We start from the raw sequence: 27,369 nt of genomic DNA, 5'->3' as shown, positions 1-27,369 counted from the left end.
TCGCAATCGGCGTTGCCCTATTTCCCATTGCATTTTGTTATATAACGAAATACACTAAAATTCATTGAAAAATGGCTTTGGCGTGGACCTAAAAGATTATACATTTTGGAATTGAAACCCATCGGGTCCAAGTGTCATCGCAATCGGTGCACATATATGCAAAGGCCCCGCCCCATGGTTTCTGCCGATAACGATCCACAGATGCGATGTGGGCCATTGATCTGCACGCGCAATCGACGGTCCATGTTGAATCGGTGATCGCTATCGCTCATTCCACAAAACTTGCGCTGATACTCTGCCGATACCTCCACCGATACTTTCGCTAATATGACCCACTGATAGCAATCATCAGCGATGTCCAGCTCCCATTGCCACTGCGTGGGACTGCTGATTTGTGATTTGCCGCTTAGATCTAGGTCGTTGATCGGTCAGATCTAACGACAGCTATGCATTCTTGGGTTTTAAGCCTGCGATAAGGCTTTTTGACTAATTTTGAAGTGTTTTAGCCTCCCGATAGTGCATTTTTTCCCTTCCAAGGGCTCTCGTCCCTTGCTTGTTTCAATCTTGGGATGATCTTAAGCACTTTTGAAATTTCGAAGAGCATTTTGGATCCCTTTGCATGATTTTAAGCAAACTTTAGAGACCTTGGGAGTATTTTGGATCCATTTTTGGGCCAAACGCCAACAAAGCTAACACTGGCTCCTTCTGGGGATGAAAGCCTCCCTGTGAGGTTTCAAGAACTACAAATCAATGCCTTTCCTGTAAAAAAACAAGATCAAATCTTCCTCCTAGTGTTGCATTGGGCATGGAGTCTATTTAGCATGAAATAAAAACTTGAAAACAACATATTTACAATACTAAGGCTTGAAAGCCTTAACTGAAATAAAGTTCAAAGAACAGCCCATTGAATGGGCCATCAAAAACATCTCCTCCTTCCTTTGATGCATTCCTTTTGAGAAAATAGTCACCAAACTGAAAATTGACCCTTTTTACCTTTCTATGAAATGTTTCTTTCTCTTGGTCAATGTGTATATCAGTGAATTCATCAAAGACTTGCAAAAGCCTATTGATTTGATCCTCTACTTCAAAAACTTTCCAGCATTTGATATTATCAGGCAGAGATGGTCTATATTTCACCTCCTCTCTGTATTTTTTCAGCCTTGGATGTTTTGATTGGGAGGTTTTGTACACCTGCTGAATAATAAGGTTTGCTTCATACTTTGCTATGTCATTTGTGACCTGAAAAGTTATTATGAAAGATGAATCAATGCATTCTTGTGTGGGGGACACAAGGACTTCACCTATTCCTTCAGCTTCCTTAGAGCAAGCCCGTCAAAGAACATGTCCCAAATCTGTGGTCCTTCTTCCTTTGTGATCTCGCAAACTGATTTTTTAAGCTGCGTAGAGGCCAACTGATAAGGCTTGGTAATGTCAAGACCAAGCTTATCCATGACAGCCTTTGGCATTGAATTATGGCTGGCTCCAGTGTCTAGAGGGAAATCATGAAGGATTTCATCATGCATAGACAGAGAAACATAGAATGTTGGGGAGCTATATTTGCAATTTTCAATCATTGGGATGAGAATAACAGCTGGTTGGTCATCTTGTAGATTTACATAGTCAGTGGAAGCTTGGATGGTTTTAGGCTCAAGAGCCTCAAGGATATATTTCTTGAAGAATTCATTCTTCACTGGTTCAATCAGGGGCATAGGTATTCTTGGCTTCTAGATTTCTGATTGAAAACTGAAAGAATAAGGGGACTCGTCAAGGCCTCCTACCTCTATGGGCTGAGCTTTAAGGATGATAGGATCAACTGTTGGTTGCTTCTGCTTATTAGCTTGTTGTTCTGCAGGGACAACAACTTTATGAACAGGAGTTCCTTTGACATTATTCATCATAGACCTCACATTATATTGGTGTTGATCTACGGTTTGTAGAATAGCTTCACCATCCCATTCTTGGTTGATCTGGCCATTGAATAATGACTTCTTATAGGCAGATTTGGTTAAAAAATTGGCACTGCCTTTATCTTCCATGCAATGGATCTCATCATCTTCCTCAAACTGCTCTTCTTCCGTGACTGCATTTTGAAAAGGGGTCTTCACCCTTTGGTCTTCATTGGCATCTTTGTTTCTTTGCAAAATCTATAACTGCTCATTTGCTCTTCTATATGGATTTGGATTTGGAGGAGCAAAGGTATTGGGAACCCTTCCTTTCCCAGAATGTTGCTCAACCTTTAATTTGGAAACTTCAGAGGCTAATGACTCTATCATCTTAGCCATTTTCTCAATCTTGGGATCTAAAGATGATGAAGGCTTGCCCCTCTGTATTCTTCTATCAGCATTACCTTTGAGCTTTTCTGTAACCATGATGTTTGATTCTACTTCCAGGGCTGCATCTTGCACATCAGCCAAAGAAGCATGTCGCCTCTCCCTCAACAGTAAACAGAAGTTAGAATCAAAGGTGCTGGCATAGATGAGTCTAGCAGAGGTAGTGGTGGGTTTCACTTCAGCTGGTATCTTGTTATACATACGATTAAATCTCTTATTAAAATCAGAAAGTAGCTCACCATTTTCCCTTTGTAAGTTCCCAAACTCAGTGTGATAGTAAAGGAGATCCTTCTTATCCCCCCAATGCTTTAAGAATGCATCATCTAAGGCCTCAATATCTGCTATAGATGCTGGGGTCAGTTCCCTGAACCATTTTCTAGTCTCTCCATCTAAGCTTTGGACAAAGACTCTCACCCAGACATCATCTTCACTAATGTCCAGGTTATCAGCATAGCTATAGAATGACTCAAGATGTTCTTCAGCTGAAACACCTTTAGTCCCAGTGAACTTAGGCATATACTTTTGATACTCTCCAGTAGGCATAGCATTCAAAGGAGTGGGCAGTATTAGAGGTCCATACCTAGCAGCTATGATTCTTTCCATTTTGGTAGGTGCTTGTGGACTTGCCATAGTTGTGGTGGCTAAAAGAGTACTGGCAGTCTGAACGATAGAGGGTTGAGGAGTGACTGACGGGACTAAAGGAATATGATGGATAGGAGGTGACGTTTCCTTTGGGCTTACGACAAAAGGAGAACCTAGAGAATAAGGAGCTTTATGAATCTCTGAGAGTTTTTCTTCACTGCTAGTATTAGATGCTATACTCTCAACATGTATTTGTTCTATTACAAGCCTCTCTTGTAGAGATATAGGAGATTGTTTAGGTTTACCTGAACCTGATGCTTCTTTCTATAATACCTTTCTCTCCTTGATGATTTTTTCAGGATCAGGTACTAGGTCAGCATGTAGCTTTTGAGGATTTCTCCGAGTATGCCTAACAAACTGAGCCAGAACTATGAAGTGGAGTCACCAAGAGGTTCGGCCTGCAGTAGAGTTTCCAGATAAATGATTACAACCAAAAATGTGCCTAGACTTTGTCTATCATGAAAGCTGGATCTATGTCATTTCCCTGGTAGGCTGAGCTTTAGTTTCCTCTCCCCGGCAGCGGCGCCAATTATGTTATCACTCCAGGGAACTCTCCTAGATTATAGATCAGAGATGCCTAGTAACATGTAATCTTCAATATTGTTCTGTGAAATATTGGAATAAATGATGGTTTGGATCAAGCCAGATAACCATTTCAACTATGTTTTTACTCAAGACATGCATGAACACCCTCATCTTACAAGGCTTTAGACCACTAATGTTCAATAGTTTGTAGATTCAATGAATGGATGGAGAATACTGACCATACCGGCAGATGCATACATAAACATAAATGAATGGCTAGCTACAGGCAGCAAATGAGAATACTGACTGTACCAGCAGATGCATATATGAACACATATGAATGGCTAGCTACAGGCAGTAAAAGAAACTTGCAAATCTAATTTATCAACGCAGAGATAAGATGACAGTTATCTGGCATTAGATATAGAAGAAACATGAACAACCTGTTCAAGTGCAAGCTTAAAATAGAAGAGAAAATGGACATTGAACATATAACAGCAAAAGAAGCTTGAATAGCAAAGTCTCATTAGTCTCTAGAAGTTGAACATGTATTACATCCTACTTTCAGCTATTTATAGTTCTTTACAATGCTTCTAAGCTCTAAGAGGCTTGAGGCTTAATCTGTCTAATTTGCATTGTTAACTAATTTGATTCCCTCTATAGGCAAGAATGGCTTGGAGGATCATTCTTCTGACAGTAGAGTAAATGCATTCAGATATTTTGGCTGCGCTGGCAGGACTATTGATGCTCCATGATGTTTGTTTGATGAGCTGCGCTAGGCTATTGATGAGCTGTGCTTCTTCTCGGCCTCTATGTTAGTTTGGGGAGGAGTTGCACATGTTGTGGCCCTTTCTATGATTTAACAATGCATACATTCTGTTAAAGCAGAACAACGCTGCCCTCTTGTGGACCTCCATTAAAATAATGAATATTTCTGCTTTAAACAGAAAACATAGCAGCGCTGAGAATTCGCGCCCCTTTCTGTCCTTTCCGGACTTGAACAGTCCTAAAAAATGACTAATTCCTTTATCGGGTCCACCCTTGGGGTTATCGCAAGTCGCATTTGCCCGCTCCCTTTCTATTTCGTTGAACAATGAAAATACATTAAAACTGTGAAAAAAAACATTGAAAATGGGCCCTCTGTGGAAGGGTCCATGCTTCATCATAATCGGCGCTGCCTTGTTTCCCATTGCATTTCGTTATATAATGAAATACACTAAAATTCATTGAAAAATGGCTTTGGCGCGGACCTGAAAGATTATACATTTTGGTTCCGAAACCCATTGGGTCCAGGGCTCATTGCAATCGGCGCACATATATGCAAAGGCCCCACCCCATGGTTTCTGCCGATAGCAATCCGCCGATGCAATGTGGGTTGTTGATCTACATGTGTGATCGATGGTCCATGTTGAATCGGCAATCGTTATCACTCATTCCACACAACCTGCACCGATACTTCGTCGAAACCTCCGCCGATAATTCTGCTGATGTGACCCGCCGATAGCGATCATCGGCGATCACTGATTGGGGATGTCCATCTTCGATTGCCACTGCCTAGGACCACCTATTTATGATTTACCGCTTAGATCTGGACCGTTAATCGGCCAGATCTAACGATAGTTGTGCATTCTTGGGTTTTAAGTCTGCGATAAGGGTTTTTGATTGATTTTGAAGTGTTTTAGCCTCCTGATAATGCATTTTTTCCCTTCCAAGGGCTCTCCTCCTGTGCTTATTTTGATCTTGGGATGATCTTAAGCACTTTTGAAGATTCAAAGAGCATTTTTGGATCCCTTTGCATGATTTTAAGCAAACTTTCGAGACTTTGGGAGTATTTTGGATCCATTTTTGGGCCAAACGCCAACAAAGCTAACAAGGGGTAATAGAAGCACAAGGGCTTCACTGGCGGAGAAATACCATGCCACGTGGGTTCATATTGGGGAATATATATTGAGGAAAAAATGACATATTATATTGAGGGATATATAAGGGGTAAAGGGTTTTTATATTGGTAGATATAAAAATTGGAGCTCAAAGTTAATGAAAAATATAAAGGGGTATAAAAAATCTTAATGAAAAAAATGGATACTTACAATATCTAGTGAAAGTAGGGGTTTTTAAATTGGGAAGGTGTATTGGGTTAATATTGGTAGGGGGTTAAATAATGTGAATTTTAGAGATATTTTCCAATATGTAGTCAAATTAAGGGTGTTGTTTAATATGCCACGAATGCACGTGATATGTCAAAGGTTCATTAAGTGAAGCCCACGTGAGTAGAAGGAGGTAAAGACGAGGAAGGAGAGGGGGGATCTTTGGAAGGAATAGGAAAATGCAATGAGAAGGAAGGGGAGAGGTGAGGAAGGGTCAAAGAGGGGTTAATGGAGACAGAAGAAGGATGGAAAGAGGATTTGGATGTAAACTTTTTCTTCTTGACTTGCTCCCATTTTGGTTCCTGGTTTTCTATTTCTTTTGGTTCTTGTTTTTTAACACATTTATTAGAAAAATGACCATATTCATGACATACCTTTCATTTGAACAAAACTTATTCATAGTCTAGCTGTTGAATGTGAACCGAGATATCAACTTTGATCTTGACTACTTTTGGTAGTCATTTCCCTAGGTCTACTTCCACACATATTCTCGTGCAGGAATGCATGTTTTCCTTTGGCTCACTTCTGTCGATATATTTTCCCACTGCATTTCCAATTGCTTTAATAGATTCATCTCCCCAACAATGCAGAGGAAGATGGGGAAGCCTTACCCACACTAGCACTGCATTTGGTACATCTAACTTTGGATCGAAGTCCGGAGTCCATCTATTCAAACAGAGCCCTCTCAAGTCCAGAAAATGTGGTCTATTTTTAAAGATTAAGTCTCTGTCCTCTTTTGTTTCAAAGTGGAAGGTGAAATAGCCTCTTCCACAAAACCTGATGGAGATTTTCCCCATGATAGAGGAGGCCCAATTTCTTTCCACCCATTTGAGAACCGATTGGGGGGAGGGCCAAAGTCCAGTAAACTGTCCAACCAATCCTCGTTCAAAGAGAGACAGAGTTGCGCGATGAGGAAGGGAGGGAGGGAGGATTATTTCAGGTATTTCATCGATCTTCTTAACAAACTTTGATATTGACGGCCTAGGTCGTGATGGTCCAAGGGAGGAGATCAGAGAGGCAAAAGCTTCCGCATTTTCTCCTAGATGAGCTGTAGTTTCAAGAGTTAAGGCGGGAATCGATGCACCCACAGGGGGAGGCTCTGTATGGGCCATCGCAGTCCAGTCGAAGGCAGCACGCCTTGAGAGCCTAGGGAAGGAGGCACGCTCAGAGTTTGAAATCACCAAGGCGGGAATAGCGCAACGCCTCAGTTGCTTGAACCTTAAAGTTCAATACTATTGTTCTTTTGAAATTGGAGGGTTTGAAATGTTGGTATATGAATATTATCTTGATTTATACACTTATCTAAAAATTATTAATCATATTTGACAAAATGAAATAGCAAAGAGATAAACAATAAGATCTTAAAAAAAATACCACCAAAATAGAAGTCTTATTTAATTAAACTAAATTACCAAATATACATTTCTTAAAAAATAAATAGTGTGTGGCAAATTCATCTTTAACTATGCGCCAATTCAACTTATTTATGATCTTTTATTTTAATTTAACTATATTTAAATACACTTGTTTATGTGGAAAAAAAAAATACTAAAAAGCTAAAATATGTTTACGTAGATATTAGCAAATATCAACATTACAGATCACGCAGACACGTGCGGACCTAGGTGGATATTGGGCCATTGCTCATGCACATATTTAACATATCTCAATCTATTTGTTTACGGTCTAGTCGCCACCTTAGCGCGTCCATACCACTAATATGTGAGTTAGTGTCCATAATCATTCCTATAATAGTAACGCCCACGAGGAAATGGAGGAGGTGGCTGTCCATACATTTGCTGAGGCCTGTTATTCATGTAGGCAGGGAGTCGATTTTGATATCCACCATCATAATCGTCCCCTTCATTGACACAGTCCAAAATATAATTATCAGTCCAAAATATAATTATCATACCAAAGTGTTATACCCTGATTCTACTATTACAGTAAAATTTTGTTGAAAATATAATTTCAACGCAGCCGTACTGCGCTCTCCAAAACCGCCAGACTGAAAACCACAAAACCACTCAGACCTCATCGCACCGCCTTCCCACGAAAAGTTGTTTCCGTATGTTGAGCTCCGATGCGATTTGGAGGCGACGCGTGTCACCCGCATGACATCAGCGAACGAAACCCATCGGAAGCTAAAGCTCGGTGACAAACTGCCCTCCGATGTCATCTCCGCCGTCCGATTGTCCTCTTCGTCCTCTGCCGTTGATCGATTGAAGCTGCTGCCCGCCTGCGTCAAATCAATGTTTGCGTGGAGTGGAAGACTATGGGTTGACCGCCGTGGAGGAAATGACATGGCTTTAATGCATTTACGTATATTTTTGGTGGAGGCCTTTAATAAGGTAATGGGCATACGTAGAATTTGGTGAGGACAATTAATATGGTTATGGGCCACGTTATTTTTTATATATGTTTTTTATATATGGCTATGTAAGCCCGCGTGTGGTATTTTTTTTGTGTGTCTGCGCGTTAATTTTTTTTTGGTAGTTTTTGTATTGTGCCTTCGCACGATGTATATTTGTGTCGTAGTTTTTTTTTGTAATAGAGTGGTCGCTGCATAGCGTTGTGTGGGTTAGTTTTTAAACGCACAGCAGTGCGAGAGCTCATGGGATTGTAATGAACGCACAGCAATGCGAGATATCATTGGAATGGTGCTGCAGTTGACAATGTAATGTGTGTGTGTAGTAGGTCATGGAAATGAATAGAACGCACAGCAGTGTGAATAGAGTTTGAAGGCTGTAATGTTTTGTTTTTAGCCATTGAAGAACAGAGGACAATTTATGTAATATCCACAGCAGTGGAAAATCTGTGAGAGCAGCAGAGTTTTATTTTGTGAATCCCTCTTTGCACAGAGGATGGAATTTGTATCAGTCTTTCAGTTTTAAATTAATAGAAATGTGTTGTGGCTGTGTAATACTCTGTTCTGAGTTATTTTTTTTGAAAGAGGTTCTCTGCAAATGATCCTGGAACAGTGGAAACAGAGCATTGTCTCTGTGTTGGTTATTTAGTTGGTTTTGGTATTTTCTCCCATTGAAAAATATCCAACAGTGGTATCAGAGCTAGTCCAGGCTCTTTGAAGACTCAAAGAAGCTGAAGGAAGGTGTCGTTGCAGCAGTCAAACCTCTCCAGCAGTGTGAAGCCACAGCCAAAACAGTGAAGGTATTTTTCAAAGCTTTTCTTTCTGTTACTGTGAAAGAAACAGTCAGTGTTTTAAAAACACAGTCAAGTATTTTGGAGTATAGTTAAAATGGCAAGGTCAAAGAAGAAAGCCTCCAGGGCTGTTAAAAATGTGTCTCCCTCCTCTACTAAACTAGAAGGGAATCTATTTGAAAGCATTGTATTTGAGGTTCCAAAGTTTGATGGAAACTTTGATGTATGGGAAATAATGATGAGGGCTTTCCTAATGTCTGAGGGGATTGAAGTCTGGGAGTCAGTGATTGATGACAGCAAGATGGATGAAGAATCCATGGAGTATGATGCACAAGCAGCAAAACTAATCTTGGATGGACTCCCTGATTCTATGAAGAGGAATCTAAGAAAATATACATCAGCAAAAGATATATGGGACAGACTGCATGACCTTCATGCAAAGGGAGCACTGACCATGACAATGAGTCAAGAAGAACCCATCATAGAAGCTGAGACTGAAAAGCTTGATCTCATCAAGCTTCAAGTAAAAGAAAGGGATGAAGAGCTTGCCAAGCTCAAGAAGGAGCTTGATCAATGCAGGAGGAAACACCATGAAGAAGTCATATCCATGACAAATCAGCTGAATGAAGCAAAGAAGCAGGAAGATGCCTTGACAAGTCAGCTTGAACAAAGGCACATGAGATTGAATAAGCTTGTAGAAGAGATTGGGCAATACAAGGTAGAGGTCTCCTCCCTTAAGTCCGAACTACAAGAAGCCAAGAAGCAGGCACAAGGAGCTGAAAAGAAAATGAAGAGCAGTCAAGCAAAAGATGAAGAAATCTCCAAAATGAAGACAGATATTATCTCCTTCAAAATAGTAGCAGCTGAAGCTACTCATAGCAAGGAAGAAACTGAGGGACAACTAGCAAAGAAAAATAATGAATGTGAAAAGTTAGAAGAAGAGATTGTCCTCCTCAGGAAGAAGGTTGAAGGAATGAACAAAATGATGAAGAGCTCTCAAGCTTTGGATGACATGCTCAGCTATCACAGATCTCCATATGATAAATCAGGACTTGGGTATGTAGGTGAACCCTCAAACAAGCATGAGGATGCTTTAAGTAAAGAAGATGTGAAGAAGCCAGAAAGAGATGGTGATGCTCCTTGTTCCAGCAAAGGCAAGGAGAAAAATGAAGGCTGCAATAGAAGAAATCCTGCTCCAAGTAGAAAACCAGCTCCAAGAAGAAATGTAGCTGATGGCAAAGAGGCAAGATGCAATGATCATCAAAGGATCTCAAGGCAGCAAGGCTTCAGAAATACATCAAGGAAACCTCCATCTCCCAGGTACCAAAGTTCATTTTATGGTTATTGTTATGCTTGCTCAAACTTTGGTCATATGGCAAAAGACTGTAGAGCATTTCATGGAGATAGATTTTGTGGTCTTCGACAACCTCTAAGAAACAATTTTAGAAGAAATCATGAAATGTTATTCATGAAAAAAGTTGAATGCTTCAAGTGTCATAACATTGGGCATATGGCACGTGACTGTAACTTAAGATGGGCTCCTATGCAAGCTAGACCCACGCAAAAGAAGAAAGTTACACAAGTATGGAGAAGAAAAGAAATACAGTGTGAAAGCCCCTTAAGCAACGCAGCTGATCTAAGTTTGTTTTGAGAAAACTTGTTAAAAGAAGACAAGCATACATTAAAGGGGAGCTTGTAATTTTTGTTGCTGGACTGTATTAACAGTCATTTGTTGATGGAGGATGTATTGCAGCACAGCAGTTGCAAATGAAATCTTTGTTAATCCCTCTAGAAGGAAATATGCAGCAGTGATGAAATCAGCAATGTTTTTTGCTTTGTTTTTATGCAATATGCACAGAAATGCATAAAGAAGAAAAGATGGCAGCGCTGAAATGTAAAGAGCAGCAGCGAGATAAGAGAAAAATGCAGAGCATGGAGACCCTCACAGCAGTGGGAGGACAAAACATAAAACAACAGCTTGAATTTTTGTTGGAGCACATGCATTGAAATGCATAGCATGGAATGTAGTTTTCTTTTATGTAATGTGAGAGAACATACTCACAGCAAAGTGAGTACAATACACAGCAGTGAAAAATGTAATTTTTTTTTGCAATACAGCATGCAAAGAAATGCATAAATAAAAACAGGGACAGCAGTTTTTAATGCACACTGGATGTATAAGAATGTGTGTGGCAGCAGAAAATCGAAAGGAATTGCACAGCAGTGCATTATGAAAATAAAAAAAATGAAGATGAAGATTGTGTGAAGCAATGTAAAAAAAAAGAAAAGGCAGCAGCCCGTGTTAATCTTTTTTTTGTGTGGAGAATGCAGCGCAAAACAGCCTGAGGATGATCTCTCTCTATGTGCAAGTAATGGAGAGTAAAGAGTTCGTGTATGGGCACACAGCAGTATGATGAAACAAAAAGCAGCCACAGTGCAAATTGCAGTAGCAACACAACAGCAAGTTATGGACAGCAACATGATGACAAGAAGGAGAAGCACACAGCAATGCAAATAAAAAATGCAGCAGCAAGAAGTTTTGAACAGCAGCACATGCAAAAGAAATTTTCCTTACAGCAGTAAAGGTAAATGTAATGAATTTGTTGTTCATTTGAATTGAAATGCAACAGCAGTGAGTGTGTTGGTTGCATCTGAAATGCAAGTGAGACACAGCAGAAGTATGATTGTAATGAGTAAAGGGGAGCACGCAGCAGCGTGAAGAAAAGTTTTCTCATTGTGAAGAAGGGAAGCACGCATAAGTGCGCAAGTAAAGAATTCTCACACAACAGTGTGAATGTGAGAAAGGGAAGGCACAACAATGCAGAGTTTGCAAAGAAATGTAAGTGAAGTGCAGCAACACAACAGCAAGTGTAGACACAGCAGTGTGGAGTAGACACAGTAAAGAAGATGGCACAACAGTGCAGCAGAGAATATGCATCAGCATAAGAGAACATTGTAATGAGTTTGCACACACAGCAGTGCAATGATTGTTTGTTTTGGAACTGCATTTGAAGCAGTCATTTGGTCAATCCCTCTATCAAGAGGATGATGCTTTTCAGCATAGTCATTGGTGAATCCCTCCGTGAGAGGAAGATGCTCTTTAGCATAGTTTGGTAAATCCCTCTGTCATGAGGAAGGTGCTCTTCAGCACATTGTAATGGTGAATCCCTCTGTCATGAGGAAGGTGCTCTTAAGCACAGTTTCAGGTTAATCCCTCTATTAAGAGGAAGACAACTTTGTTGTTTGTGGAACTGCATCAGAAGCAGTTGGTGAATCCCTCTATGCGAGGAAGATTGGTGAACCCCTCTATGTGAGGAAGATATTCTTGTAACAGCAGTTAGTGAATCCCTCCATGTGAGGAAGTGCTTGGGTAAGATTGAATGCCCAGCAGTTGAAATTAAAGGGGAGTGTTGAAAATATAATTTCAACGCAGCCGTACTGCGCTCTCCAAAACCGCCAGACTGAAAACCACAAAACCGCTCAGACCTCATCGCACCGCCTTCCCACGAAAAGTTGTTTCCGTATGTTGAGCTCCGATGCGATTTGGAGGCGACGCGTGTCACCCGCATGACATCAGCGAACGAAACCCATCGGAAGCTAAAGCTCGGTGACAAACTGCCCTCTGATGTCATCTCCGCCGTCCGATTGTCCTCTTCGTCCTCTGCCGTTGATCGATTGAAGCTGCTGCCCGCCTGCGTCAAATCAATGTTTGCGTGGAGTAAACAACTTTTGTGTTGACCGCCAGATGGATGAACTTATGGCTTTAATGCATTTACGTATATTTTTGGTGGAGGCCTTTAATAAGGTAATGGGCATACGTAGAATTTGGTGAGGACAATTAATATGGTTATGGGCCACGTTATTTTTATATATATGTTTTTTATATATGGCTATGAAAGCCCGCGTGTGGTATTTTTTTTGTGTGTCTGCGCGTTAATTTTTTTTTGGTAGTTTTTGTATTGTGCCTTCGCACGATGTATATTTGTGTCGTAGTTTTTTTTTGTAATAGAGTGGTCGCTGCATAGCGTTGTGTGGGTTAGTTTTTAAACGCACAGCAGTGCGAGAGCTCATGGGATTGTAATGAACGCACAGCAGTGCGAGATATCATTGGAATGGTGCTGCAGTTGACAATGTAATGTGTGTGTGTAGTAGGTCATGGAAATGAATAGAACGCACAGCAGTGTGAATAGAGTTTGAAGGCTGTAATGTTTTGTTTTTAGCCATTGAAGAACAGAGGACAATTTATGTAATATCCACAGCAGTGGAAAATCTGTGAGAGCAGCAGAGTTTTATTTTGTGAATCCCTCTTTGCACAGAGGATGGAATTTGTATCAGTCTTTCAGTTTTAAATTAATAGAAATGTGTTGTGGCTGTGTAATACTCTGTTCTGAGTTATTTTTTTTGAAAGAGGTTCTCTGCAAATGATCCTGGAACAGTGGAAACAGAGCATTGTCTCTGTGTTGGTTATTTAGTTGGTTTTGGTATTTTCTCCCATTGAAAAATATCCAACAAATTTTACCGAAGCGTAAAGCATTGTGAACAGAGCCTTACCATAAAGATGCGGATGGTAACCAGGACGGCCATGCGCTGATGCCAACGACCAACAAACAGACATGGTTAATATCATTGCTTCCAAATCAAACAATCAAAATACTTTTTTTCAATAAACACCTTCCTGTTGCTACGAAGAAATCGAGGAGGTAATCTAGTTACATTGTAACATTACAAGAAACTCGATTGAGCAGACAGGTCATAACTTGAGAATAGAAATTGACTCCGCAGGTATGTAATAATTTGAAAATGGAAATTTGGTGGGGGAGAATGACAATCATTTAAAAAAATAGATATGTCATAATTTGAAAATTCAAAATTAAGTAAGAAAATCATAACAATCCAAAAAACTAGATGAAATAAACATGTCATAACCTAAAAATCGAAACTGTAAACCTGTCCTAATTTGAGAATCTAAACTAGGTAAGAAGGGTGATAACTTGAGACTCAAACTAGAAACTACATAACAACAACAATCCAAAGAAACTTGAGAATCGAAACTGGGTAGGGAGGGGGATAACTTGAAAATCGAAACCAGATAGGGAAGACGACAACAATCCAAGAAACTCAATCCACCGAACATGTCAAAACGACAACAATCCAAGAAACTCAACTTGAAAATCAAAACGAAGTAGGAAATACAACAATAATCCCAGCAGACATGTCATAACTCGGGAATCGAAACTAGGTAGAGAGGACTACAACAATCGATCCCACCACTCGACCTACAACACTCAAAATACTTAACCCAATTCAAGAATGTTACCATAATAATACTACTTACTCTGCTGAGGAGAATTATCATAGCGAGAAGGATTGTAAATGACAGGGCCAGGGTAACCGCCTTGAGAACTATCATAGAGAGAAGGATTGTAAAGGACAGGGGCAGGGTAACCGCCTTGATATACGCGAGGCTTAGAGCGACCGATTGTGAAGCCTGCGCTTATTCCCCGATCGGTTGCTTCATCATCCTCCCCATCTTGTTGGGCTTCATCAACGACTTGAGGAACTTGTTCCTCCTCTGCTGCTACTACTCCACTTGGATATCCAGGAGGTGGCTCACGTCGTTTAGTCACACCTGCCATTGCTTCTTCTTCTTCGCCAAATATTCTGATCCACGGTACAAATAATTTTCAGTTCAGTGCATAATGATAAAAAAAAAAATTGGAATATTTGTCAATTTAACTTCAACAGTATCATAACTAAGATACTAAGAGGAGGAGCAGTGAGAACTCACTCTAATTGACTCAACCAGCTCGATCGCTTTGCTATATTGCTGCTACTGCGCAATTTGTAGTGAATAACATTCGTTCACTCTGCATGTATTTATATACGTGTGAAGTCAGTTGAAAATACCTGTGGAGTAAAGTGAAATAGATTTATGTGGTTGGAATTCGTTGAGGTCGGTTTATTCCTTGTGATAATGATATATGCTCTCTGCTTCTCTTTTCTTAAAGAGAAGAGAAGAATACATTCAATTTTATCTAAGAATACATTCAATTTTATCTATACTCCGAATTTTTTGGGGGTGGGAATGTTTTTGTCACCGTCTAACTAGTCATACATAGGGTATTTAATGTTCGGGGATATGCACGCAAGTTAACGCGATAACACGGTAGCGGGGAGTTTGGGCATTAAATAATTTTTGGGCTTTCGCGTGTTATCGGGCTAACCTGCGTGCATATCCCCGAGCCTTAAATACCCTATTTAGGGCTGATTAGACGTTGTCGTGGGAATGTCTTTTTCTCTTGCAACCCTAGGAATTCCATGCTTACTTGCTTATATATATAGTGACCTTACAACAAATTTCAATTTTTAGGTGTGCCATTGTTTCTTAGATCCAGAATTAGATGGTTGAAGGATAAGTTGGCTACATTTGTCTTTTGAAAAACAAAATGTACGCTGGATACGGTTTGTTCGCTTTAAATCTTACTTTAGATCAGACATTATACCCATCACCTTGTTTGACTGGAATCTTATCCAACACCTAAAAAGTGATAATCTGTCCACTTTAGTATAAGTTCGAGTAAAAATCTCAGGAATATTGAAATGGTAACAGCTAGTAGATTATTGCTGTTAAATTTAAATGTTTACACTATAGTTGGATTATTTCAAGATTAGCTTTATGGAACTGTAGGCATAAATCCAAGTCAAGTGCCCTATGAGATAAGGTAACTGAGTTACTTTATCTCATGAGAGATTGGCCCATGGAGACCAAAGATGCGTAGACGTTGTGTTACTGTTAAGGATTTTGGGAGCTCTTTCCTCATTGGGTATTTTGACAGGGTTTTTTCTTCTGGCCAGTATGGATGTGGTGTCTAGGTCTAGCTTTGTCGTTTTCAGGTGTTTCATTTCTTTTGGTCTTGGAGTTCTGGTTTTAGTTGCAGGGCAGAGGTGGTTGCTCTATGGGGGTGGTGGCTCTATAGGGTGTTGCAGTGTGAGTCATGGCTTGCCATTAAAAATATTTTGATGGTGGGTAATTCCAAGACGGTTATGGAATAAGCATAAGGTTGGAATTCTCTATTTCACTGGATGTAGAATATTAAATTATTGATGGCCTCTTTCCTTGATATCTCTTTCTCACATGTTTATCAAGAGCAGAACTCTTTGGCAGATGCCCTCTCAAAAAGTGCAAGAGCAGAACTCTTTGGCAGATGCCCTCTCAAAAGTGGGGCCTCTGTCGCAGATGCCCTCTCAAACGTGGGGCTTCCATGTTGCCAAGTTGGATGCAATTGACTATTTTTTCGATGGAGCTGCCTGTGGATCGGGGTCTTTTGCCTTTAGTGTAGGCCTGGTGTGGTCTCCTTGATCTACCTCCTCTGTCAGCCTGGTGTGGTCTCGTTGATCTACCTCCTATGTCCTTTTTTGCAGTGATTTTTGGTGGGAGATCTTTTACATTCACAAGTGGATTTTAGATTTATCTCCTGTCTGTTCTGACATGTTTTTCCGTTTTCGGTGTATGTGATGTTTTGGATCGGTCGATATGTTGATTTTTTTTTATGTATTGGTCATTTTCAGTATGTAGGGGACTGTTTTTTTCCGCCCCCGTTCCTGATTTTGTTGTTGTCTCCGACGTGTTCTCTTGTGTTTATTAAGTGTTTTCTGTTCGGTGGTAATATTTGCTTTTTCCAAAATAGATGTATTGACTATGTAACACTTTTTGTTTTGATTAACGAAAGATGGTGGTTTTTTCTTTTTGCTTTGATTAATGAAAGATGGTTGTTTTTTCGCTAAGTAATTAAGTGGAAAATAAAGGCTCGTCGTAATTTTTTTAAATTATAATTTAATAGTTTAGATGGGTAATTGAGTTAGTTTAAACCTCTTGTCTAAGTCTTTACCTCTCTCTTATAGGTGTGGGTTCAATTTTTTTTGGGGGTTTATCATGATTGGAGTTTTTGGTTTGAGCCAATTGAATGTAAAGACCTTTATGTCCATCAAGGTTAAATTTTACGAAAAAAAAATAAATTTTGATAATAAATTTCTTAATAAATTAACATAATTTTTTATTATTTAAAATATATTTGAAATATATAAATAAATTTAATATTGAAATTTTTTTAAAGCATTTAAATTATTTAAATTTTATACTTTTAATAAATATTTCTAAAATTTTAAAAAATATTAAAACTTCATAACTTTCAAATAATTGAAATATAAAAAAATGAATATCTCATCGTAATGTACCCCTATCCCTATCGAGGCTCGTCTCTTTCCCAAGCTTTGGAAAAGGTATGTAGATGACATTAATGTCATCTGGCCCCATGGCCCAGAGGAGCTGGAACACTTCTTTAATCATCTCAACAGCCAGTCCTCTGCCATTAAGTTCACCATGGAAAAAGAGGTCAAGGGTTGCCTCCCTTTCCTAGATATTCTTATATCCAAGAATAAGGATGGCTATCTCTCCCTCTCTGTGTTCCGAAAGGCAACACATACTGAGCAGTATCTTCATGCAGATTCCCATCATTTCCCTGCTCAGAAGATGGGTGTTCTTAACACCCTCGCCACTCGTGCCCTGAGGATTTCTGATAGTGAGAGCTTTGATAAGGAGAAATCCCATCTCCTTGATGTCTTTGTGGAAAATGGATATAGTAGATGCCTAGGTCAGAAGGCTTTCCGTAAAGCCTCTAAAAATGCGTTAATTAAGAAAGAGCCTAAAGAACGCCATCTAGGTGTCCATCTTCCCTATGTCCAAGGAACCACAGACAAGATTGCTCGGATCCTTAAGAGGTATGAGATTCCCTCAACCTTTAGGCCCCTCAGCACCATCTGCAATTCCCTCTGATCGGTGAAAGATCTCATTAACCCTAAGGACATGAAGGGTGTCTACTTGATCCCTTGTTCTTGTGGGACCCCCTATATTGGGGAGACAAGGCGCTCCATCCATCAGAGGATTAGCGAACATGCAGCTGACCTAAGACATGGGAGATCCAAGTCTTCAGCTTTGGCAGAGCATGTAGAAAATACCAAGCATCAGGTGTGTATAGAGGAGACCAGGGTTGTCGCCAAAGTTGCTCAGTTCTATAATCGTAAATTCATGGAAGCTATTGAGATTGAAAGAAGGCCAATCAATCTCAATAGAGATGATGGTTGGAAGATCAGTAGATGTTGGATCCTTGCCCTTTCATCCTAGTCTCTCCCCCCCCCCCCCCCCCCCCCCCCCCTTCCCATCTTCTTTGCTTTCGTTTGGGTCTGTCCTTTTTTTTTGTTAGGTGCTCTTCTTCCTGTTAGATTTTAATAAATATGATCTTAACTATATCAGAACTATAATATATTATTATAATTAATTAATTGATTAGTTAATTAATTTATTATTCTATTTATTTATTTGTTTTTATTTAATTTTCATTTATTTAATTTATTTTTATTTATTTACTTTTACATATATATATATTATAGGATTAATACTATATAATTACTATATCTAATTACCTTCTGAATATTTTATAAAGTAAGGTCCTTCATCTAATTAATTTACATTAAATTTATATATAACTTTTTAACCGACCAATAAGTTACCACTATATTAAATTATCTCTTTTAAAAGTTACTAGTTATTATAACTAACTAGCCCCTTTATATTTTATTTATACCCCTTTATATTCTACCTTTCAACTATCTTTTATTATTTTTAGCTATATAAATATTTTTCCTAATAAATTTTAGTTACTATAACTAACTAGAATTGCCTCACATATAATTTATATTTTATATTTAATAAATATATATATAAATCAGGTCCTTAATCTAACCAATTCTTATTAAACTATTAACAGAATCAACATATATAATTATTTCTTTTATAATTTAATTAACTCTCATTAATTGATTATTTTGACTTTTTAGGCCTTGAGTCAAAATTAGTAGTTGATCAAGATAGTCGTTGGAAGCTCTGCTCACACTATTTAGCATGCATAGCTGGATTTGTTTCTTCAACTTGTCCTGGCGATGAGCCACACTGATTGGTTGAAAGGCGTTGACAAATGTCTCTCTTTATGGAATTTACGCGGAAGTTCTGCTTATAAATTTATGAGATAATTGAAATATAAAAAAGTGAATATCTCATTGTAATGTACCCCTAGAGACTCCATTATTAGAGTTAAGTTCCATGAATTGAGTTGTAATATATTTGTAAAAAGGCTTCATTATTAGAATTAGGTTCCATGGCTTGAGCTAGTTGAATAGGAAGATATTATAAAGGGAAAAAATAAAATTTAATAATATTTTTTTAATAAAATTAAATTTTTTATTATTATTTAAAATATATAAATAAATTGTTTAGATAGTATAATTGGTAATCAGAAATATATGAAATTTATTGATAATAAAGTGTCAAATAAATTATTAAATTTCTCAAAACCACAAAATATATTTATATAAATAAATAAATTCAATCTTAAATTTTTTTATATAAATAAATAAATTTAATATTAAAAAAATTTAAGACGTTAAATTATTTATTTTAAAATTTTAATAAACATTTCTCAATTATAAAATTAAAAACCAAAAATTGGAAATATTTGAAATATAAAAACCTGAATATCCTGTTATATTGTACAACGTTTTTTTAATGCTTTGTAATATCTCTTCTCGAGAAGCAGATCGAGTGGGCACCGAAAACCATTATTTTATGTTTGAAATACATCCCTTTATAGTGGATATGATTGATGCGAAAGCTTATTCATTTAAACTCTTAGCTATGCATTTCTCTCCCTTCACCATTTAACTTTTTATATAAGTTAAGATTGAACTATATATATATATATGATGATGGTGGTTAACATCTGGTGAGATTAAATATTGGTCTTAAAGAGATAATTTTTTTATTTTGATTTAAGATTTAATTTTTATGCTCAAAAAGTTTGGAGAGAAGCCTCTGGAGCTCACTATAATTTTGACATTGTAAAAGGCTAGGAAGGTCAATATTGTAACACAGATTGTGACACTGAGATCTAATGTGGTTGTACCGTGGGGCACTCTAAGAGGAAGTGGTTTTCATCCTCGATGTTCCTATTCTCACATATATAGCAAATCATTTCCATCCATGACATTTTAGGAACTACCCAACGACCTGTGTCACTATGGAGCTCATGAGAATTCGTTCTAATCTTTACTATATTAATTTTCTTCTTTGAGCTAGTTAAAATAGAGAGATACTTTTGATATATATATATATATATATATATATATATATCATTTAATAGTTATTTATAAATTAAATATATATAAAATTTGAAGAGACATATCGAAGATTATGGTGTAAATTTAATGAGTTTTTATAAGTATGTGTAAACAAGAGGGTTATTTTTATTTTAAGAAATAACTAATTCTAGGCAAAGGAACTTAGGCCATACTTACATGATGACATTGTGTATTGGAGTTTTGTTGTAGCGGCTACAACACTTTTCAAAATTTTGGCTTGCATCCAAATTTCAGAGCCTTTCTTGGTTTTTTATTTGATGGTTGCAAACACTTGAGCTCACCCCATGACCTCTTGTGAATTATTTTCACCCATCTACTTGTTTGACTAGCGGTCGTATTTTGGCATATTGACTGCTATGTCATGTTTGCGATCTTGTTCTGGTGAGTTAGAAGGTTTGTTTTTTTGTGTTTGGGTTGTCTTCTCTATGTAAACATCTGTCGTAATCACACACAAAGTTGTAAGCATTATCGCGCAAGTGTCGTCACGGTCGTCCGAAGGTCTATTTCAAGTGTCGCGCTTGTCGCTCTCAACTCTAAGACAGTCTCATCGAGGGCATGTTTTGTCTTGTGGTCTTGGTGGTCTATGTTGTCTTGTCATCGAAGTATGCTAAGTGTGGGTTCACAATGTCAATTCTGCACAAGTTCCCTTGATTTCAACACAGCCATTTTCCTAAAAATATGTCCAACCAGAAAAACCTCTTCCATCGAACTCCAACTGACCTGCACTACGCAATCTCAGCCCTCAGTGACCCTACTCTATTGCTCGGAACTGCGTAGTGCTTGAGGTTTTCCTCTAGGTCAGCTACATTGCGCAATCTCAGAGGTGAGCAACCTGTCTACCTCCTAGAACTACACATAAGAATACCCCCATGTCCAAACTAAACTACGCATCTCTCAAGCACAGTCATCAAACCTACTTCTAGTCTGTCGGAATCCTACACTGCACCAAGTCCTGGGCCTGCATTGATCTCCAAAACTGAGCAAACATGTCCTACTGATCCTCTGCTGCCTTGCTCAGCACTGCCTTCAAAAAGTACACAGACATGTCTAGCAGGCCCTCCATTATCTATCTTGTATTATTCTCAAAAATTGCATAGTCATGCTCAGCAGGTCCCTTGCAACCCTGTCATGCGTTTCTTTCAGAAACTGCGCACACATGCCCAGCTGACCTTCTATTTCCTGGCTTGCACTTCTCTCATAAATTGTGCATAGATTTCCTCCTAGTGACCTCCCTCAGTCGGGACTCATGACTCCCCAGAACTGCGCAGAATTCCACAGTTGCTCCTCTCTTGCCCTACTTTGTCTTCCCACTAGAAACTGTGTAGAACAGTTATGTTGCCCCGCTCTGTCTTCCTGGAAACTATGCAAAAATCTCATGTTCCTCTATCCTGTCTTCCTCCTTAGAACTACCCAGCTAGTCCCTTATAACCTTGTCTCATCTTCCCTCCAGGAATTGCATAGAACTTCCCAACAGGGTCCCACGTTGTAACTACCACTGGTGTTCTTCAGTGCGCAATTTTGCCTCCCGGTAACCACTACACATTTTTTCCCGAAAGTGCAGACTACCCTCCCGGAGTTCCTCATTCTAGCTTGAGTTGGGCTTTGGGTTGTTTCAGTGAGTTTTCCTCCCTCCCTGTCACCGAAACATGAGAGCAATGCAGCATGCTAGACTAGGAGGTTTTCAATTTGATTTCATTCCATCATGAGTGAATTGCATAAACAAGTACACCAATGGATCATGGCAAGACGACGAACGGGATGAAGAAGGAGTGCACATGCTAGAAGACTTGCTTGCAGCTGGATGAACGTACAAAGAATATCAAGCAAAAAGCGAAAGGAACACATGCATTCAACCATCATGCAAGACCAAGACCATCGAAGAGCCTGCAACACTATGCCATGTGGAGGAGAAGACAAAACACACCAAGAGTACATCCATCACTCAGTAGAGCAACAACCTGACATGGACACCACAGTAAGCCAGTACATGTCAGTAGTGTCATGATTTTTCTTCGCCACATCACCACCATCGGCCATATCTATTGTCATTGAATGTAATGTAAAGTGAAGTCCAATGGACGCATAAAATAAGTTGAAGAGTCATGTCAATTGAAAAGTCATGGGAAGTTGAACAGTCATGAGGGTAGTCTAAGAGTCACAAGGGTCAAGCATCACCCTTGACTATATATACACCCCTTATTGTATGAGCAAGGAATTTTCACCTTGGCTCCTCCCACATAGCCTTGAGAGTCAATAGTCTATTCTTTGAGGAACGAGGAGTGGCTCAAATGTACCACTACTAGGACTAGTGATGTATGGTGTACATATGTGTCTTGGGACTTTTTCTTAATTCAAAAGCATGTTAAGACCAACACGTTTTCACACATATTTTTTAGATTTTTGTAAGACTGCTTTTTAATCATTTGTAATGGATGTTTTCTTAACCTCTACTAAGATAGTTGAACTACTTTGGTTATTTTATTAGTTACATTGTTGAAGATGTGTTGTATTTCTTATCACCGATGTCTCATCCCTATGGACTACTCCACATGATACTAGATAGACCACCTTTGCGTATTGGCTATCACTATTTTCATGTCCTGGTGTACTACTCTGTGGAATACTCAATAGACCATATTTTCTTTCTGGATATAGCGACCATCACATCCATGTGGACTACTCCATTGGGTGGTGTACGTGTTGTCCTCTTCACCTCAGTTTTAATGACTACCGCATATGTTATGGACTATTCCACTGGATGTTGGACAAACCTTTCTGGTTTGCATGTGTCTCTTCCTGGGTGGTACTACTACCTCTCATTTAGAGGCTCACTTTACTCTTCCCTTTTGTAGTAAGAGAACCTTGACACAATTATATTACGCACTCACCTGGCACACGTACCTTGTTGTTTGAAGATACCAACATAACACTCTCATGTGCTTACAGCTAGAGCCAAGGAAAATCTCTAAGTATATGGAAATCGGGCCTTCATACCGGATGGGACTCCTACACCAAACGATGTGAGGTATAGTTGGGAATTCACATCAGGGAGATCCCCTTTATTGGCGGGTCCATCACTGTCAACAAAATGGTGCTACAAGGCAGACCAAATGACAAGTTGTGCCCATAGAGTCTGGTTTGAATCTCTTATTTAAAAATGGCTCTTCTTGACATCATAATCCTAGGATGTCTTTTTACAAAGTTCAAATGTACCATCCCCACGACAGTTATCCATGACCTGTCCAAGTTAAAGTCCAATGATGAGGGTGAACCATCTTTTCTTGTGCATGTGTGCCAAGTAATAAAATTTTTCCTATGCCACAAGATAGAGTACGAAGATGTTTGGACTGTATTACTCACCCTCACATTCGAAGGTCGTGATCAACATTGGTTTTACACATTACCCTTTGCCTCTATTGATTCATTTGGTCAGCTTGCCGAAATGATGATTAAAACGTTCAATAAGTATAGCCACCGGGATTTCTGTGAAAAAATATGTTGTTCAAGTATGGAGCCTGACGAATCAGTTGAGCACTTTGTTGATCACTTCCTTCACCTCTGTTTCGAAATTCAAGAACATCTTGTGAACTTCGACTTCTTGAGAGAAGAGTTTAAACACTTGGTTCATAGTTCTCAATACGGTGAACCTCTTGATTTCCCTTCCTACCCAACTCTTCTAGATCATGAGGCACCTCATATTGTAGAGGAGGATCCCAACACCCCATTTGTTCCTTATCCTTCTCCCTTTCCAATCTCGATGTGGGTGCCTCCTTGTGTTGATTACAAAGCTGAGAAATTTGCGCAGCATGTCCCGAGCTCATCTTTTCATCTGTCTCTTGCTACTATGGAGGAAGTTCCATAATGGCTCAAGAAGCCTATAGTGAGGACTCACTCCTCCATTCTGCTAGAGGATGTCACCGTTCATAACTCAAGTCTCGAATCGGATTTGCATCTTTGCCATCCTCCATCATCTACAAGCCATGACTCCTTGTACCATGACTCGCTTGATCAATCCACTTCACTAGCCAGTTGTTCGTATTCTCTTGATTCTCAAGTTGTTGGCTCAGATTTCGATCAGGCGCAAGGAAGTCACATTACACAGGCAGAGGAGCAGAAAGGTGAGGACATTATCAATCTTCCCTCTCTGTTTAAAAATTATGTGCATTAAAACAATGAGCTTCCATTCTTGAACGATTCTCAATCTGCTAATCTCGGTGAAACATCTGGTACAATTAATTCTTTCGATCAACCCCCAGTCTTGGGTAGTCATCACTCCCATGCTTCCATATGTCGTGATGAACGCCCAAGCACATCACGTGATATTTTTTTTCTCATGAACACTCTAACTCAGATCTAGAATGTGCTTCGGTCAAAGAAGACATTCATATAGAAACTTCCTCTTCACCTCACTTGCATGTGTGTCCTACCCTGCACAACACATCCACATGCGTTGGAGATACTCCACATTCTTTTGTTTCTTCATCCGATGAGTGATCTCCTCAACTGACACAGGGTAGTGAGGTTGTCCATGATAAAGTTGAAAATAGTCTAATCATAGAGTTTTCTTCCCATTCCCCATCATCTCTTCTTTTGCATGAAGACAGCTCTTCAAACTAGCTTGCTGAAGCTGAAAAATCTGGTGAAGCTATGACAGAAATGGCTACCATCGTGAGAGAAGTGTTGAAATCAACAAATCCATGCATGATCTATTTCAAGCTTCAAAATGTGATTCTGCAATTCTAGAAATTTTTGGGCCCTGCTAGGGAGTCGAGGCACTTCAACGTTTGTTGATGTTTATGTCAGAACCTCGCGACTCTAGTAAGCCCCTTGAACCCAATCAGATATGGTTTCTCACGCACTATCTATTTATCTACATGGTTTCAGTCAGTGTGGATCCCCGTGTAAGAAGTGTTTGGTATTTTGGATGTGATCTTTCAAATTTTCAGGATTTTACTTATGACTCAATCCACGAATCTGTTACAGTGCATCTGTATTCATGCAAATCTCTCACGTCAAACTCGGATTGGGAATGTTCATCCATCATGAAATCATGGGATTGTGAAGTTGATCATCTCAAAGACTCTCTTTTCCTACTATCATACTTATCTAATTTCCCTCTTCATGTTCAGCTCCTCGGCCTTCTTATGAACCTTGCACTACAAATATGTCCGGCATATCTAGCTCACAGCGAACTTGATTCGATTGTGCACAGCATTCACAAGATTGTTCAAATTGAAAACTAGGAATTTGACATCTCAACTAACTCATTTTATCATTTCTCTATCTTGGGTGACTGTCATTTGGCTTATCATTTTCCCGTCAACATATCTGATTACAGTTGCTTCATGCTCTCTAATATTCATTATTTAACATCTCTCCCTTCATATTTCCATCAAGCAAATGAGGCACTTCAACCTGCGCTGATGGTTATGGAAGGCCCTCATTGTCTTGGCATGAATGTTGAGAATGATCAGATTTAATTTTGCATACAAGATTCCCATCATGATCCCATTTGTCAAATTGAGAATTCATCCTCTCAAATATCACAAGGCTTTTAATATAGCCATTATGGATTTTACAATCCAATTGTTGAATGGCTCAAACAATCTTACTTGGCAAGCTCCGCTATAGGTAACAAGCTTCAATCCCTCCTCGTGCTTGCTAAGAAGATCAGTGCAGATGAGGATGCACCCGAAAAAGGCTTCCGATGTTTGTTGAAAAGTGATATCCATCAAACAGGTAAGCATGTGTATTGGGTGGTTGTGAAACATCTTTCTACCTACAGGAAAGACCTTCTTTTCTGTGTGTAACTTGTTCAAGTTTTGTATTTTTTGTTGCACACAAATTTTTATCTGTTTTAATCATTTGCGCCTTTGTGGATGCAGGTCAGGAGTGACTATGGTGGCTTCAGTGGAAATTTCATTTCACATAACCCCGACCGTTTAGTTGTTAGGATAGGAGTAGGATTAGTTGCATCTCAGTTTTCCCTTCCTTGCACTCATCTTGCACTCGTATTTAGTCATGGTTTTCTTATTTTACATCCTGTTGTTTTAGTCATTTTGATTTCTTGTCTTATGGTTTTGTTTCCTTGTTGTGTACGCCTTTCCTCTCGTCTTATTTTTCCTTTCATGTTGAGTTTTTTGTTTGTTTTCACTATACGAATAAGCATGTGCCTGCAATGTGTTCTGGTTTCTAAATTGGTATGTGGTTGAAGTTCAAAGATTCTTGTGCCACTGCAGTGCTTGGCCAGTCCTTTGTTAGTATTCTTTGTGCTTGGATTTAACTTTTGGTTTATGAAGTCTTGACGGAAAATATGATCTGTCTGTAAGGAGAGTTTTGGTCGAACCATGAACCCTTGTCCAGTTTGGGAAACCTCATGCCTATACTTAGTTTTATGCTCAAGTGTGTTCAAGCTTATCCAACTAGTAGAAACGGAGAAGGGGAAATCTAAACGAGCAAACCTGAATCAGAGGTATTTATATGCTTCTCTGAAGAAACAACCTCGGCCTCAAACAAGGTATTTTTTATGAAACGGTTATTTAATATGAAGATGTCGGAAGGTGGATCTATTGCATACCATTTAAATGATTTTAATACTATTACAAGTCAGTTAAGTTTTGTAGGGGTAAACTTTGATGATGAAGTTAGAGCTTTGTTATTCTTGTGCTCATTGCCAGAAAGTTGGAATGGTTTAGCAATGGCTATTAGTAACTCTATTTATGGATCTAGTACTTTAAAGTTTGATGATGTTGTCGGTGCTATCCTTAGCGAGGAAATGTGACGGAAAAGCTCCGGTGAGACATCGGGTAATGCTTTGAGTGCAGAGTCTAGGGGAAGAAAAATGAAAAGAGGAAAGAGCTTAGGATATCACAGTAAATCAAGGAAAGGAAAATCCAAGTCCAGATCGGGGATAGTGTGCTGGAAATGCGGAAAGAAAGGACACCTAAAGAAAGACTATAGATCTCGGAAGGGAAAAGAAGGAGATGCACAACAATAAAACAATCATGAAGCAAATGTGACAGGTGAGGTGTTACAAGATGCTTTGATTCTTTCTTTCAAAAATATTATTGATTCTAGGGTGGTAGATTCAGGGGCCTCATTCCATGCCACACCTGATAAGAAATATTTTCATGACTATGTTCAAGGAGATTTTGGACAACTCTGTTTGGGTGATGATAAACCTCGTAAAATTGTTGGAATGAGTAAGGTTCTTGTAAAACAGCAGAATGGAAACCAATGGCTACTAAAGGAGGTAAGGCATGTTCTAGATCTGAAGAAAAATCTCATTTCAACAGGGCAGTTAGGCGATAGAGGTT

The 27,369-nt window shown here is 39.0% G+C and overlaps 1 protein-coding gene across 1 annotated transcript in view; it reads right to left on the bottom strand.

Annotated features, from left to right (window-relative positions):
* Nucleotides 1–7,162: 7,162 nt before the first annotated feature.
* The window catches only part of LOC149163022 (uncharacterized), a 33,663-nt gene continuing 13,456 nt past the window's right edge, over nucleotides 7,163–27,369 (bottom strand). The window contains exons 2-4 of the mRNA XM_089437502.1: nucleotides 14,139–14,464; nucleotides 13,355–13,390; nucleotides 7,163–7,505 (exon numbers count right to left, since the gene is read on the bottom strand). Of these exons, the coding sequence (XP_089293628.1) occupies nucleotides 7,372–7,505; nucleotides 13,355–13,390; nucleotides 14,139–14,439 (471 nt within the window). The 5' untranslated portion in view covers nucleotides 14,440–14,464 and the 3' untranslated portion in view covers nucleotides 7,163–7,371. The remainder of the gene's footprint in view (nucleotides 7,506–13,354; nucleotides 13,391–14,138; nucleotides 14,465–27,369) is intronic.

The sequence above is a fragment of the Pinus tabuliformis genome, chromosome 5_2 (genome assembly GCF_031772625.1).
Source record: "Pinus tabuliformis cultivar Carrire ecotype Pingquan chromosome 5_2, CPIR1, whole genome shotgun sequence".
In the NCBI taxonomy this organism is placed as follows: domain Eukaryota; kingdom Viridiplantae; phylum Streptophyta; class Pinopsida; order Pinales; family Pinaceae; genus Pinus; species Pinus tabuliformis.
Note: the sequence above shows the minus strand (reverse complement) of the source record. Positions and strands in the feature narration are given on the sequence as shown.